Source organism: Talaromyces stipitatus, genomic scaffold (assembly GCF_000003125.1).
Source record: "Talaromyces stipitatus ATCC 10500 scf_1105507295523 genomic scaffold, whole genome shotgun sequence".
Classification (NCBI taxonomy): domain Eukaryota; kingdom Fungi; phylum Ascomycota; class Eurotiomycetes; order Eurotiales; family Trichocomaceae; genus Talaromyces; species Talaromyces stipitatus.
This window is the reverse complement of record NW_002990113.1, coordinates 5,308,835-5,322,994: the sequence shown is the minus strand read 5'-3', so window position 1 is coordinate 5,322,994 and position 14,160 is coordinate 5,308,835. Positions and strand designations below refer to the sequence as shown.

Genomic DNA, 14,160 nt, shown 5'->3' with positions numbered 1-14,160 from the left:
ATGTCTGAGATCGCTAAGAGGATCTTCATCCTTTCTCGTGTAGACGGAAGCATAGAGTCTCGAAACCTTTGCTTGAATGATCTGGCGGCCCTTGGTGTTTTCTTAAATCAGCGAGGTTTTACGAGTCTTGTATACTGGCAGATGTATTGACAATGTGTATCGTCTCCGCCACAGATACTTATGTGATATGGAAAGCAAGTCGAGTATATGCACTTGGCTGGTTCTCCAGACACTGCCCCATGGCAGAGATGTGAACCACGCATCCAGATAGAATATGAGTTCAGGAACTAGACCTTAGGCCAGAGTTCGAGAAAAAGTCAGATGCAGTCAAGAGAGGTCACTTGCCTGGATGGCCATGCTGTTGACCAGCTGACACTAAAAAATAGTCTGGTTCGGTCAAGGACATGAAGTTGGTTGAGGTGCCGATCCGACTTCCATGATGGCCAGCCTTGATGATTGCTACTCGCGTCTTTTCTACTGCTGGGTTAGGTGATAGCCAGCGATCCAGTGCCTCTTCCTGCGGCCACTCGGCATCTCCACCAGAGTATAAGGAGACGATGGGCTTGGCATCTGTCTTCCGACAAGTAGCAGTAATATCAAGTCACGATTCTCCACTGCCCTGGAGTTCTGTTTCGTATTGATCACAGTAAGCCTCCTATTACCGAGGATCTGATTATTGACGCCGACAACGTAGTACTTGGGATCCCCTGAACATCAAAACCATCTGAAGATTTCCAGGGGAGGTTTCATGTAGAAGGGAATCTAGCCCCTTAATAGTCTCCCACGCGGATGGCAGTGCATTGTTCGTTACGAGGTTCGCCCCCATGACGGTAGATGTTGAAAGACGCGCAAGGCACACATTCTGCTTTGTACCACTTTTGACCTTAAATGATAGTGGCACCGCGCGTTTTTTGTATCCTAATTCTGGGATGAGAAAGTCGTGGACTTCTGTTGCCCAGCTTTGGCCATTGAAGTAAGTCAGAGGGTCTCCATCATCGTCATACTTGAACCAGTTGCACATATACCCTTTACCCCATGTTGCCTGATCATGATTCATAAATTTCTCAAATCCCCTGGCAGCGTAAGTGATGGAAACAACAAAACTAGCATGGGTCACATACTTATAACGATCCTGTAGAGTCCTTTCAGCATGGCTTCGTATGAGAAAGAGCAAGCAAGGATGAGGAAACCGACCGGATTCACATACCTGGTCCCAGTGAGATATTGATACAAGGGTCTTGGAACCGATCCGCAGAAGAGCAGCCGACAACAATCGGCCTATAAAATCGTCACGGCGATTGTGGAACGTCCTGACCAACTTGGTACACCGACAACACAAGATAGTCAAATAAACCTCAAATGCAGACGGATTAATGGTCTTCGAGCCTGATTAACTGCGAACCTGGGGTAATGCCGCCTTTCATTATGCAACAGGATCCCACGGTGCTATTCGCGGGCATTTTCACTGGTCGCAAGGAGAAGACATCAGGCGGAACGTTTACTTGTCCGTTTAGCTGGACAAGAGACTATTGGTCTAGATGATCCTAGCAAAAACACAAGACTGAAAGAGTGGGCTTAGATGATTGACAACATCAGCAATGATAGAGGACTTCAGGTAAAGTCTCTCCCTGATTTAATCGAGACTTTAACATCACTGTTGAAGGAAGCGGTTTGGCTTTCTACAACAAGCAAGGTTCCGTTTCCCAAAACGAGTCTCTCAAGATAGGTCTTTGGGATGGCCAACAAGCATGGTATCCGTTGTTTGTTGAATGGACGGTAGAATACTACCATATCCCCTTCGGTGACTGAAAATTTGACTATGAGAGCCCCGACGAGAATTGATATTACATCAAGTCCGGAATGACGCTTTCCGATGATCCGAATATTAAGGGGGACTTCAGAATACTCTCTGGCCATTCACCGATTCTCCAGCAAGCGCCAAATTCAATCCAGACGTTGCTGAAACGACCCTTCTCAAGAGTGAGCCCAGATGGGCTCGACAAAATCCTGATATCGGGTCAAAGAGAACAATTATCGAAAGATGTGGCAGATCTGACCTACTTCTCGGCCACCATGGATGGTTTCACGGATCAGCTTCTCACAAGAAAGCGTGGAGCCCACCTATAATCTAACAGTTTGGCGATAGATCGTAATGAATTACCCGGATTATAGTATACAGGTATTCGATCAGGATGGCCACTTTATTCGGGAGTCTCAAGCTATGAATGCATCCAGTGTCTCGTATCCTTTCGAGCCCTCAGATACACTGCCAGATAATGTGAATCCGACGCTTCGTAGTTTGATGGATAAGCTTAAAGAATCAAAAGAGTCCAAAGAATCGAGTTTTCTCGAAGGTTTGTTCAATACACTCTGCGCGGCTGGAGAGACCGTCAAGCATCCGCCTAATTCTTACGCTGAGACGATGATGAGTATCTTGCGGAAACCCCTAGCCGTCGTACAGATGGGATTCAGTCTGGAGTTAGCCAATGCACCCTTGGCCAATCATTCCACCATCGCGTATTTGAGATTAGAAGACATCACGTCGTATAATATCAGCATGAAACTTGGAGACAAGACAAACAGGTTGGTTGGGCTTGTCGGATACTTCATGCAGAAAAAAGATGATCCTTCATCATATGACATGAACTCCCTCTTCTCCTACTTTGCTCCATCCCAAGCTAGGGGACCCAGCGTCTCGATAGCAGAGTTCTTCAGTCTCGAGCCGTATTACCTCAATCCAGCCGATTACAACCAAAATGAAATCAGCTACGCCCAAGCTCACGACAACAAGCGTCAAGTCATCGCCGCGATCGCCGATCCTTTCGTATCCGTTCACGCAAATACTGAAATGCTACCCATAAAACTTCTCTCCTTACCACCATGGACCATTTCATCCGGCATCAAACGTGTCTCAACATTCTACCGCATGGGTCCGCTGCTAATACCCGGCGATCCAGTGCCTGATTTTGTGGAGGCGAAGAAAGTCAATCATGATAATCAGTTGGATGAGAAGAATATTCCTGACACGACGGGGAGTATTCCGGTTCCTGTTGCGTTGAATAAGGATGGGTGGGTATGCTTGCAACCTTTCTGGCAGGAGGGAAATAGTAAGGATGGCGGTGAGACGGAGTACAATTTTCTGGATATTGATGGGGAAGGCGGACAGATACCTCTGTAAAATGTCAAGGATAATATTCCATGCACAGTTGTAGAGTGGTACTTACAGATGAAGAAGCCTCTTGGTGTGGGTAATGATCAATCAATCAGGGCACATTTAATGACTTGTAGAAATAATGAAAACAGGTAAAAGTTTTATTCCCTAGACACACAATTTATACGCACACACCCAAACCACCTAATTCCCTCTTCGTCTGTCGAGAAAGACAAAAGGCAAATAAACTACTTTTCACAATAGGTAGTCAACACAGTAGAGGATAATAGAAATAGAAGAGATAAATGTAACCCGTTACGTAAACACCGCCCCTTGTGATCAAAATCAAAATGTGAAAGCAAAGCACAGCATTAAACAGAACCCGAACCCATAGGTAATCAATCAATCAGGAAGAAAGTCGGAGAAGGAGGATTGAGAAACAATATAGAGCTGATATTCCGTCAATTGTCGTGTCGATGTGTCGATCAATTGAAGTAGAACAAGTCCAGCTCGATTGATTTTGTGTGGAAATTGCCGAAAAGTCGACGCCAAGGAGAACGAAGAAAATTAAAAGAGAAAGAATCTAAGAGTCAACCTTGCCCTTCTTCTTTTGCTCGACCTTGAGCAACAGCGCTCGGTTGATACGAGGTAGGACACCGCCGAAAGCGATAGTGGCGCGAATCAAAGTGTCGAGTTCCTCGTCACCACGGATGGCGAGTTGCAAGTGACGCGGTGTGATACGCTTGACTTTGAGATCCTTGGCGGCGTTTCCTGCTAATTCGAGGACTTCGGCAGTTAAGTACTCGAGAACAGCTGTGACGTAGACGGCAGCTATGACGCGTTAGTTGCGTTTATCTTGTATCTTATATAAGAGAGTCGATCATACCTTTAGCACCGACGCGCATCTTATTCTGGGTGTTGTTCTTGAGGAAACGCTTGACACGACCGCAAGGGAACTGTTCGACTTGGTATTAGTATGCTTGGGGTTTGACAAAATAGAAAACAAGTTCAGGCTGCTCGAGTACACGCGACAAATAACGCAGAAAAATAAAGCTTTAAAGATTATTCTTCTAATGGAACAAAGAATAGAAAGTCATCGCGAAATCAGGCGCACTCGACTCGACGCGTGAAAATCAACAATTCGAACATGTGTTCATCACTGTATCCGTGTCGCATAACGATAACATCTCAAAAAAAATCGATAAAAGACGTGAAACCAGATAATAAAACCATCATCAGGACAAAAACATAGCAAAAATCACAAACTGACCTGCAAGCCAGCTTTTGCGCTGTGGGATTTTTGGCTTTTCCCCGCGGCATCCTTGCCAGGGGCAGCCTTTCCACCGACAGACTTTCCCTTGCCACCAGCCATTTTTTCCTTTATTTAGTATCGATTAATTTATAAGTCGAGTGAGTAAGGTTGAATGCGATAAATTCGTTTGATGGAGCGACGTGTGGATGGTGGTGTGATAGTTGAGCGGGTAAGAATTGGTGATAGCGCGCGTCGTTGTCGGGGGAATTTTTTATCCTTGTACTCTGTACCTTCTGCCTGAGGCGCCGAGGGAGGCTGGTGCTTGGGCTGGGGCCTGTCAAGGCGGTTCGGCCAATCAGCGCTCATCCGCGTCCGGGCGTTCCTTTTGTCCCTCATCGACGGTTTCACTGTATGGCTGAATCAGATGCCTGGAGGCTGGCCTTTAGGGAACACCGTAGTTATCTATCATCATCCATGAGCCAAAGAGAGTGCCATCGAGCCTTATATTAATTCTGCTGATTCCGGGGGTGATGGAAAGAATGGCACTTCTGCAGCATATGTCGTCCATCACCACCATCATGAATCAATCAAACTGGAGACCCATCAAGATATTGAGGGTCACCGGGCGTAAGTCAGACGCGCACATGAAGCAGATCGGCCCAAAGATATCCCTATCTTGTCTCCCAGTCGAGGCATTTGAGGTGGTTGTCCGGCTGGCATTCTTGATGGAGATCCTGGAGAGCGCTGGCATGGAGCGAGTCTCTACGCCCCGCAAGGCAGATCGTATCACGTGATTTGTCCACGTGATATGCATGTGTGTAGAAACTGTGGCTGAGAATGTGGGGAGAGGCTCTGCCCTCTCCGCCATACAGATAATTGCTCTGCTATACTCTGTAGACTCTAGGAACTATACTCAATCACATTCAAATGCTGGTTCACCCTAGAATTGTCTGCCACCAAGCTTATGTAACTATCGCGGTACTTTGCTGCTATCTGTGGCGTGATTAAAGACCTTCCAAATCGTTCTATGGCTTAGATTATCCTCTAGTACTCGACTGTTGATTGGCTCGCTCTGTCCGCTATGCTCCGCTGTTGCCACAGATAATTTGCTCACGTGACCATTTTCCTCCAACGGGCAAAGTGTCCTCCTTCCTTCACAGAACATTTCGCCTTTTTGTTGCTTTTGGAGATTCAACAAGATCAACCTCACGCCCAGTTTTCGTTCATTTCTTTTGAGGAGTCATCTATTTTCTTTCGCTAAGAACTTTCTAATTTTTGGTTCTTCGTTATTTCATCTCATACATCATGTCTGCTCAAGTGTAGGTTACTCCTTTTCCGTGTCTTGCGCTTCGCGCAGACAAGATTATTCTTCGCAACGATCGAAATGCTTACATATATGATATAGTACCAACCTTGTCATCATCCTCGGGATGATGCAAGTTTCCAAGCGCATTCCTTTCGATAACCCTGATGTGCTCCTCGGCGTTCGGGCTTTGTACCTTGTGTCCAACGTGATCATCTTGGGCATTTACCTCTATGTCCAGTCCAAGATCAACAAAAAGAAGGGTATGCTTTGGACGGTGGTTAAACTTGGGATTTGTCACTGACTGATTGGTTTGCAACAGACTTGACTACCTTGAAATACGTTGAGCCTGCCCCCATGGGCTCCGGTGAAGAACCTCGCCCCGTGACGACCACTGTCATGGAGTATGACAAGCAGCAGCTGCGCCAGTTGATGCGCTCACAGCTCATGGGCGTTGGCATGATGGCGGTCATGCACCTGTACTTCAAGTACACCAACCCTCTGTTAATCCAGTCCATCCTCCCCGTCAAGAGTGCACTCGAGTCCAACTTGGTCAAAATCCACGTCTTTGGCAAGCCGGCCACGGGCGATCTTCAGCGCCCCTTCAAGGCTGCTGCCGGTTTCATGGGTATGGGACAGGGCGAGATCAAGAGCGATAAGGCTTCTATCGAGAACGCAGAAAAGAACTGGCGGGGTGGTGTCAAGGAGGAATAGACGACTTTCTGTTCTTTTCTCCAATACTCGTTTTCCCTGCTTGCCGTTAGGATACTTTGTGCTTTTGCAACGATTCATGGATATAGAGATTCTGCCGGTCCGCATATGTACGATGACGAATCACCGTTTTGGAACATGAATATATATAATATAATATTCATTGCTGCATGGCATTTGACCTCTAGCTAGGTATAGTCGACTCATTATAGAACGGTCTCGTTAGATAGTCGGTACGTGCCGCATTAACTTACGATCATCAGGCGTTGGCAATAATTAGTAATATATGTATGATACTTGCCACGATGCGCTCGGTAAGTCGGCATGATGTGGCTCTGCCCTGAGTCAGGCTGAGTCAAGTTATCAATTGATAATCAGATGATGTCCATTGTCACCGCAGGATTTGCACACCAACGGACATTTTGATGTTGTATTGGTTGCCAAGTCCATGTAACTATCGCCTCAAGGACCCTGTTTCATCTAAACTTGTTGACCGGCGGGTAGCCCTGGCTTTTATGATTATACACGTGGTACCTCGTATTTTACGTACGGCGCACAGGACTTCCGTATTGATACGATCGTAATACCAATTACACCTCTCTACAGTAGACCAAGGACCTTGGGACCTGATACCATCGCAATTATTGCTGCCAGTGACTCCATTCAAACATCGGGAACAACCGTACATCAGGCACAAGTAATCAGCAATAGCCTAGGCTAACAGGAGAATCCATTACCAATTATCGTGCTCCCGGGAAACCATCAGGGTTGATGCTGCGATCAAGCCAATTGCAGGCTTCTCATTGGCTGTGTCGGCTCAGGGCTCAACATAAAGCGCCAAATCTGATAGTTGTACAGAGAGGTGTGTTCCTGTTTTGCCCGGCCTATGAAACCCCTAATGCGGTACATCGGGAATTGGTTGATGGGGGTCGATCATGGAGGGGGTTATGTGAAAAGTGAGTATAGAATCATGAGATTTGAAGGTGATGAGAATCAATAAAATACATATTCAAATGGAATACTAGTACGTACGTAGATTAATAGTAGTGTGATGTCCCGGTGAGACAGAAAGAGAGTGAGCTGTTGCCTCAGGGCTCAGGCTTGAAGCTGACCCAGTGGTTGCGTCAACATTCACCGGGTCGCCCTCTTTCGTCAAAGCTACCCCGCCGACCTCCTTCTCTTATTAAGACAAAAAAATCTACCTCTCGTCTTCCTCTTCTTCTTTTTCTCTACATCCATCAATTCCAGTTCATATCCATCTACATATACCTGACTGTGAGTTACCATTATTACTGATCCATTGCTTCGTCGTGGTGAGCTCTTGTGCTGATAAGCTTACCCCGCCATTAGTTATTATTTCTCCCTAAACAACTATCACCGCAATCATGGTTACCAAGGTAGGCCGAGTCGAGTCGAAATACTCTCAACGCCATCAACTGACTGAAATCAACAGGTCGGCATCAACGGTTTCGGCCGTATTGGACGTATTGTAAGTACTTATCCATCCTCAAAGCCATCTGGGAGAGCAGATGGCAATGGCAACGCAACGGATGACGTCGAGCTAACTATGAACTAAACAGGTCTTCCGTAACATGTATGTTCACGAACGGAACCACTTCTTGTTTTCTATACAATTCTAACTGAATATTCTAGCATCGAGCACGGTGAGGCCGAGGTCGTCGCTGTCAACGACCCCTTCATTGAGACTCACTACGCTGTACGTACATCCGGTGTTTCCCGCATTAGGCGGCGGGTGTCTTATCCGCCCCCCTCTACCGGCAACCACCCTGTTGATAGCGAGCATTATACTAACTTCACCAGGCCTACATGCTCAAGTATGACACCCAGCACGGTCAGTTCAAGGGAACCATCGAGGTTGATGGCACCGACCTTGTCGTCAACGGCAAGCGCGTCAAGTTCTACCAGGAGCGTGACCCCGCCAACATCAAGTGGTCCGAGACTGGTGCTGCTTACATTGTCGAGTCCACCGGTGTCTTCACCACCACCGAGAAGGCCTCTGCTCACTTGAAGGGTGGCGCCAAGAAGGTCGTCATCTCTGCTCCTTCCGCGGATGCTCCTGTCAGTGTTTCCTATACAAGGCCCTCTGGCCTTCAGGACGGTAACTAACGTGATATTAGATGTTCGTCATGGGCGTCAACCACACCGAATACAAGCCCGAGAACACCATCATCTCCAACGCTTCTTGCACCACCAACTGCTTGGCTCCCCTCGCCAAGATCGTCAACGACAACTGGGGTCTCGTTGAGGGTCTCATGACCACCGTCCACTCCTACACTGCCACCCAGAAGACCGTCGATGGTCCTTCCGCTAAGGACTGGCGTGGTGGCCGTACTGCTGCTCAGAACATCATTCCTAGCAGCACTGGTGCCGCCAAGGCTGTTGGAAAGGTCATTCCTTCCCTCAATGGAAAGCTCACTGGAATGTCCATGCGTGTGCCTACTTCCAACGTCTCCGTTGTTGACTTGACCTGCCGCACTGAGAAGCCTGTTTCCTACGACGAGATCAAGAAGGTCGTCAAGCAGTACTCTGAGGGAGAACTTAAGGGTAAGTTTATAGACCGATTTTCTCGGAAAATTTAATGCTGATCGCGAAATCATAGGTATTATGGGCTACACTGAGGATGACGTTGTCTCCTCCGACTTGAACGGCAACACCAACAGCTCCATCTTCGATGCCAAGGCTGGTATTGCCCTTAACTCCAACTTCATCAAGGTATGAACGGTCTATACCCTGCAGTCTAATGCGATAACTGACATGATTTGTAGCTCGTCAGCTGGTACGACAACGAGTGGGGCTACTCTCGCCGTGTTGTTGACCTCATTGGTAAGTTTCCGTCTCGAGTCTTTGATGGAAAATCAGCAGCTAACCTTTTTCTAGTTTACATCTCCAAGGTTGACGGCAACGCTTAGGAATCAGCAGCCACTTTTCGAAGTGTGCTCTAGATGCTGAAATATCCTCGACCACATAGAGGAAACGAAACTTGTTCCAATTTTGATCGGATATCTGGAACGAGAAGTTATGAATTGGCAAATTGATGATGTGCTCCGAAAATTAGAACGAGACTGTTATTATCTCTCTTTCCATGACAATAAATAGTTTAATGAATTGATGTTATTCCAAAAATGCGTTCACTTGGTACTTGTCCATAGCATTTAACTACCGAGGTGGGAAGTGATTGTATGCAGCATTGAATAAGAGCAATACAGTTTCGACTTTGATGTCAAGCAAACGAGTAACCAGCAAGACTCATGATTGTTCTCTTTGGCAATGTCAAGAATGACTTGCGTTTCAATTCTGTCTTCTTCGAAGCGTCCAGCATAAATTACATGATGTATGAAGTGGTAACATACCTGTAATTTTGAGTAGCTGTTTTATCACGTGCCAGCCAAACTTCCAAATTACTCAACACGGAGCTCTCATGTCTCTGCCCTATTTTGCTATCACCTCCCATCTGATATGCTTGTATGCATACAATTTATCGGCACAAAAGGAGGAGCTTTCCACTAAAATAAGTGTTTCAGATTTTTGTTTCTGACGTGTTTTTTCATTCTTGTTTGGTACCCTGTCTTCACACTAGGATTGTTCTGTTCCTGCAACCCTCTCCTGTCTATTGCGATTGTTTGTAACTTGTTGCAAGACTACCTGCCATTGCTATTCCAGTTTCGCTGGCCTTATCTCTTCCAAAGGCCGTCTATGAACCAAGTGAAGGACTAAACAAAAACATCAACTGGCCAGTACAACAGGAGGCCATGAGGGGATAAAGCTCTCGACGGCCTGCAACAACAAGCCCCCCATCTTCAATTCATTTCTAATTACGCGTCGGAGAAATGGATCGAGATGAGGATACGGTCATGCGAGATTCGGGACCCCCTTTCTCCACTGCTCCTGCAAGAGCAACGACTGAAGATAGCTTGCAACCAGCGACTTTGTTAGGAATGCCTAAGCTTCCTTCAAGTCTGTTGTCGGCACCAGCTGGCAATCCTATACCTTCTACAGACATTCATGGCTTGACCAAGTCGATTGAAGATGAGGGTCTTCACATGATCAAGTCCAGTGAAGAATCAGATAGTATCATGGAAGAGAACTCGGACTGGTCCGTTGACGATACTTCTGCGACAGCTCCAGGATTGCCTGTTGCATCCTTAGCGACGGGGCTATGTTATGATATTCGAATGCGCTATCACTGCGAGGTTCGGCCTGCTGCTGAAGTGCATCCCGAGGATCCTCGGCGTATCTATTATATCTACAAGGAGATCTGTCGAGCTGGTCTCATTGAGGACTTGGATATTGTCTCTTCGCCAAAGCCGCTTGTGCCTATGCCTTTGAAGCGGATTGATGTGCGGAACGCTACGAAAGAGGAGGTGGAGTTGGTTCATACGGACGAGCATTTTCAATTTGTCTCGGATACCCAGAGTATGTTTGCCCAGTAGCGCATGAAACCAGATGACTGACATCAATCAAGACCTCCCCGATGAAACTCTCATCATGCTTGAGGAGTCTCGGGATTCCATTTACTTTAATCGACTTACATTTGCCTCTGCTCTCCTTTCAGCTGGCGGAGCCATTGAGACGTGTTTAGCGGTTGCTACGCGTAAAGTCAAGAATGCCATTGCTGTCATTCGACCTCCTGGCCATCACGCTGAACATGACAAGACTATGGGGTTCTGTTTGTTCAATAATGTATCTATAGCTGCCAAAGTATGCCAGCGCAAATTAGGGGAAGCTTGTCGGAAAATTTTGATTGTTGATTGGTGAGTTGCATCTTTCGGTTTTGTTTTCTCTTTCTTGCAGAAGCTAATTTGAAATAGGGATGTACATCATGGTAAGCATATCTAGACTTTCGGAGACTTATTGGAGAACCTTAAGTTAACTGACTGTTACAGGAAATGGCATCCAAAAAGCATTCTACGATGAGCCTAATGTCCTCTATATCTCACTACATGTATATGCCGATGGTAAATTCTATCCTGGTGGTAAAGAAGGTAACTGGGATGCTGTCGGCGAGGGCGCTGGACTGGGAAAGTGAGTTCTTTTCCCGATATTGCGTTGTATATCCTTCTTATATGACGTGCAGAAACATCAATATACCATGGCCATCTCAAGGAATGGGAGACGGAGATTACATGTTTGCATTTCAGCAGGTCATAATGCCTATTGCAAGCGAGTTTGATCCTGATTTGGTAATTGGTAAGTCGGACCATTTGTCTTTATGATATGTCATAAAGAGAGGAAATGTCCAAAAGATACAAAGAGAATAAAGACTGACACACAACAAGTGGCCTCAGGATTTGATGCAGCGGCTGGTGACGAGCTGGGTGGCTGTTTTGTGACTCCGGCTTGTTACTCTCACATGACCCATATGCTGATGACGCTGGCTAATGGGAAAGTGTCTGTTTGTCTAGAGGTAAACAATTTTCGCTCTTTCTTCTTCCCCTCTTCTTCATCCACCTCATCTGACACATTAAGTAGGGCGGTTACAATTTCCGTTCTATCTCCAAGTCTGCTTTGGCAGTGACAAAGACACTTATGGGAGAACCTCCTGCGCGACTCGCAGCTACAATGCCATCAAATCCGGCTGTACAGGTTGTGCGAACCGTCATGGCTGCCCAGTCGAAGTATTGGCGATGCATGTATCCAAAGATCCCAACGCAGGAGGGGCTCTACACCGACAGATTTCATGGTATTAGCCACCAAAAAGCAATTAAGATTTACAGTGAAGCTAATTCGATACAGATGTCATTCGTCAATATCAGGCCAAAAAGCTCTATGACAATTACAAGCTCACCAGTTTGTGGATCTATCGAGCGTCGATCTCAAAGTCGTTTGAAAATCAGGTCCTAGCAAGGTAGGTCGGTTTGCTTCTTCGCCTAAAATGAAGTGACTGACTGGTAGAGTTAGTTCCAACTATGACAAGGCCGTCCCTCTGGTTGTGATTTTCCATGATCCGTGAGTTTTACCTCTTTCACTTGACCTTCTACGAGGACATGCTTTGATAATTCGATAGACCTGATATGATGGGCATACACCACCCAATCACAAACAAACTCGAGCCACATAACTGCTGGATGGTTAGCGCTACAACTGTTCGAAAGCTCAATTTCCATTTAACTAACTACTTACAGGCGGACGTTGTCAAGGACTATATCGCATGGGCACATCGACGGAACTATGCCATCATCGATGTCAACATTCCCAAACATGTCACTGCAGATTCTTCAGATATCGGTAAATTCGAGGAAGATGACGTTGACCGACCCGCTCAGACTGAAGAATTGGCTGGATACTTGTGGGATAATTACATTGAGTATGTTCATATTCTCCAGCATTACAGGAATAGCGCGCTGATTCTTAATAGGCCAAATGATGCTACCCATATCTTCTTCATTGGAGTCGGCGATGCATTCTATGGTGTGGCTAATCTTCTGATCAACCGAGGTGAGCTTATCTACGTTCTAGACAGGCGCCAGGGAATGTACGGCTAACGATCAAACAGATAGCATCTATCAACGTGTCAACAGCGTGATTTCATTTGTCGCCGAAAACCCTGTTCGGGCTGTGGCATCACCGACACAAACCTGGCTCTCACGGTGGTACAAAGATGTACGTATTCCTTCCTCTCCTATGATACCAAGCTAATTGGTGGCAGAACTCCCTGGTCTTCGTCGCTCATACCCACGGTGTATGGCACAACGAGAATCGACGCAAGCCCTCCAAACGATATGGTCGGTTGCTACGATCTCCTAAAACTGGGCTCAATGAGATGCTTCTTCAACACAAGACCGAGGTTTTCACGTGGATTGAGCAGCGGGTTAACGTGGATGCTGATGAGACTGATGAAGATGAGACCGAAGAGGCCAAAGAGTGAGGAGGACTATTCACCGATGGATCGAATTTGCGAAAGCGATGTTTCCATTTTCAGAAGAGGATGGTGACTTTAGGCGTGACGGCGAAAGTAGCTACTCCACGGCGTATATCATATGCAGTACTTTCAAAGAAGCATGGTGTATCACCATTCTCATCTACCTATAGCCAACCCAATCAAATGATTACGATATTCAGCCTCGATTTGTATCGGATGTGATTCGCCCGTCCCTAAGTCAGGGCTAGAGATTTTGATTCTGGCTGTGTTGGCGCACTTGGACCAGGGACATGTGGCTACTCGCTAGGTATGTACATCTATGTACCTAGACATAGGCACGAGACAAGCACCGGGAGATGTACGTTTAGTAAACAAAGCAGATGAGTGAGCATACGTTGTGTAAAATGATGTGATATCCAGCCATATGTGGATACCTGAAAGGTAAGGAACCAAAGACAAGTTTGCCTCATTTTCCTTACAGTAAGCCATGTTCATCATCCATCTGTCACAAGTCTTTTCATCACCCTTGCTTGGTTCTGCTTTGTTTTGGGATTTTTCTCTCCTCTATCTCTTACCTCTTTTCTTTTTCACTTCGGATTCATTTTGTCGGAGTTGTATAGTCAAGGGATTGCCCATTGGTCTTGGCCATACGGTAATTGATAAGCCAAAGCTGATCCGTGCTCTCTTCAACCTTGCCCTCTGCTGTGCACTCTTGACTCAGACGAATACTGCAACATACGTGCTACTTATTAAGGACTAATCTTCAGTTATAAGTACACTACCCTTGCGTCAACGGATGCCTCCAAGGTCCTCGTCATTCTGGTGGAATTCTTCATCCTTGATCGCATCATCCTTAGCCCGAA

General features: G+C 46.4%; 5 protein-coding genes across 6 annotated transcripts; 4 read left to right on the top strand and 1 right to left on the bottom strand.

Moving 5' to 3' along the window:
* Nucleotides 1-2,077: 2,077 nt before the first annotated feature.
* Nucleotides 2,078-3,178, top strand: TSTA_079120 (uncharacterized protein; the record flags this gene model as incomplete). Its single annotated transcript, XM_002341902.1, has 2 exons — nt 2,078-2,134; nt 2,180-3,178. The coding sequence occupies 2 exons, from the start codon at nt 2,078-2,080 to the stop codon at nt 3,176-3,178; spliced, it is 1,056 nt and encodes a 351-aa protein (XP_002341943.1).
* Nucleotides 3,178-4,634, bottom strand: TSTA_079110 (histone H2A). Its single transcript, XM_002341901.1, has 3 exons — nt 4,422-4,634; nt 4,038-4,107; nt 3,178-3,982 (listed from the first exon to the last, which is right to left on the bottom strand). Exons 1-3 carry the CDS (start codon nt 4,521-4,523, stop codon nt 3,735-3,737), a joined length of 420 nt encoding a protein of 139 aa, XP_002341942.1. The 5' UTR covers nt 4,524-4,634; the 3' UTR covers nt 3,178-3,734.
* A 698-nt stretch (nt 4,635-5,332) lies between these two features.
* TSTA_079100 (phosphate transporter (Pho88), putative) lies at nt 5,333-6,592 on the top strand. 2 transcript variants are annotated; one of them, XM_002341899.1, is made up of 3 exons: nt 5,333-5,722; nt 5,809-5,969; nt 6,029-6,592. In XM_002341899.1, exons 1-3 carry the CDS (start codon nt 5,709-5,711, stop codon nt 6,418-6,420), a joined length of 567 nt encoding a protein of 188 aa, XP_002341940.1. In that variant the 5' UTR covers nt 5,333-5,708; the 3' UTR covers nt 6,421-6,592. The 2 variants fall into 2 exon arrangements, with proteins under 2 accessions (XP_002341940.1, XP_002341941.1); XM_002341900.1 differs by having other exon boundaries at nt 5,333-5,969.
* A 1,056-nt stretch (nt 6,593-7,648) lies between these two features.
* Nucleotides 7,649-9,556, top strand: TSTA_079090 (glyceraldehyde 3-phosphate dehydrogenase GpdA). The gene is made up of 10 exons (XM_002341898.1): nt 7,649-7,692; nt 7,768-7,814; nt 7,871-7,906; nt 7,998-8,011; nt 8,071-8,134; nt 8,239-8,496; nt 8,556-8,982; nt 9,038-9,150; nt 9,204-9,261; nt 9,316-9,556. Exons 2-10 carry the CDS (start codon nt 7,803-7,805, stop codon nt 9,345-9,347), a joined length of 1,014 nt encoding a protein of 337 aa, XP_002341939.1. The 5' UTR covers nt 7,649-7,692; nt 7,768-7,802; the 3' UTR covers nt 9,348-9,556.
* Nucleotides 9,557-10,265: 709 nt separating this feature from the next.
* On the top strand, nt 10,266-13,494 carry TSTA_079080 (histone deacetylase HdaA; the record flags this gene model as incomplete). Its single annotated transcript, XM_002341897.1, has 14 exons — nt 10,266-10,851; nt 10,901-11,189; nt 11,247-11,260; nt 11,322-11,460; nt 11,513-11,625; nt 11,715-11,842; nt 11,908-12,118; nt 12,172-12,283; nt 12,337-12,384; nt 12,443-12,506; nt 12,561-12,742; nt 12,794-12,873; nt 12,932-13,038; nt 13,085-13,494. The coding sequence occupies 14 exons, from the start codon at nt 10,266-10,268 to the stop codon at nt 13,301-13,303; spliced, it is 2,292 nt and encodes a 763-aa protein (XP_002341938.1). The 3' UTR covers nt 13,304-13,494.
* Between the last annotated feature and the right edge of the window lie 666 nt (nt 13,495-14,160).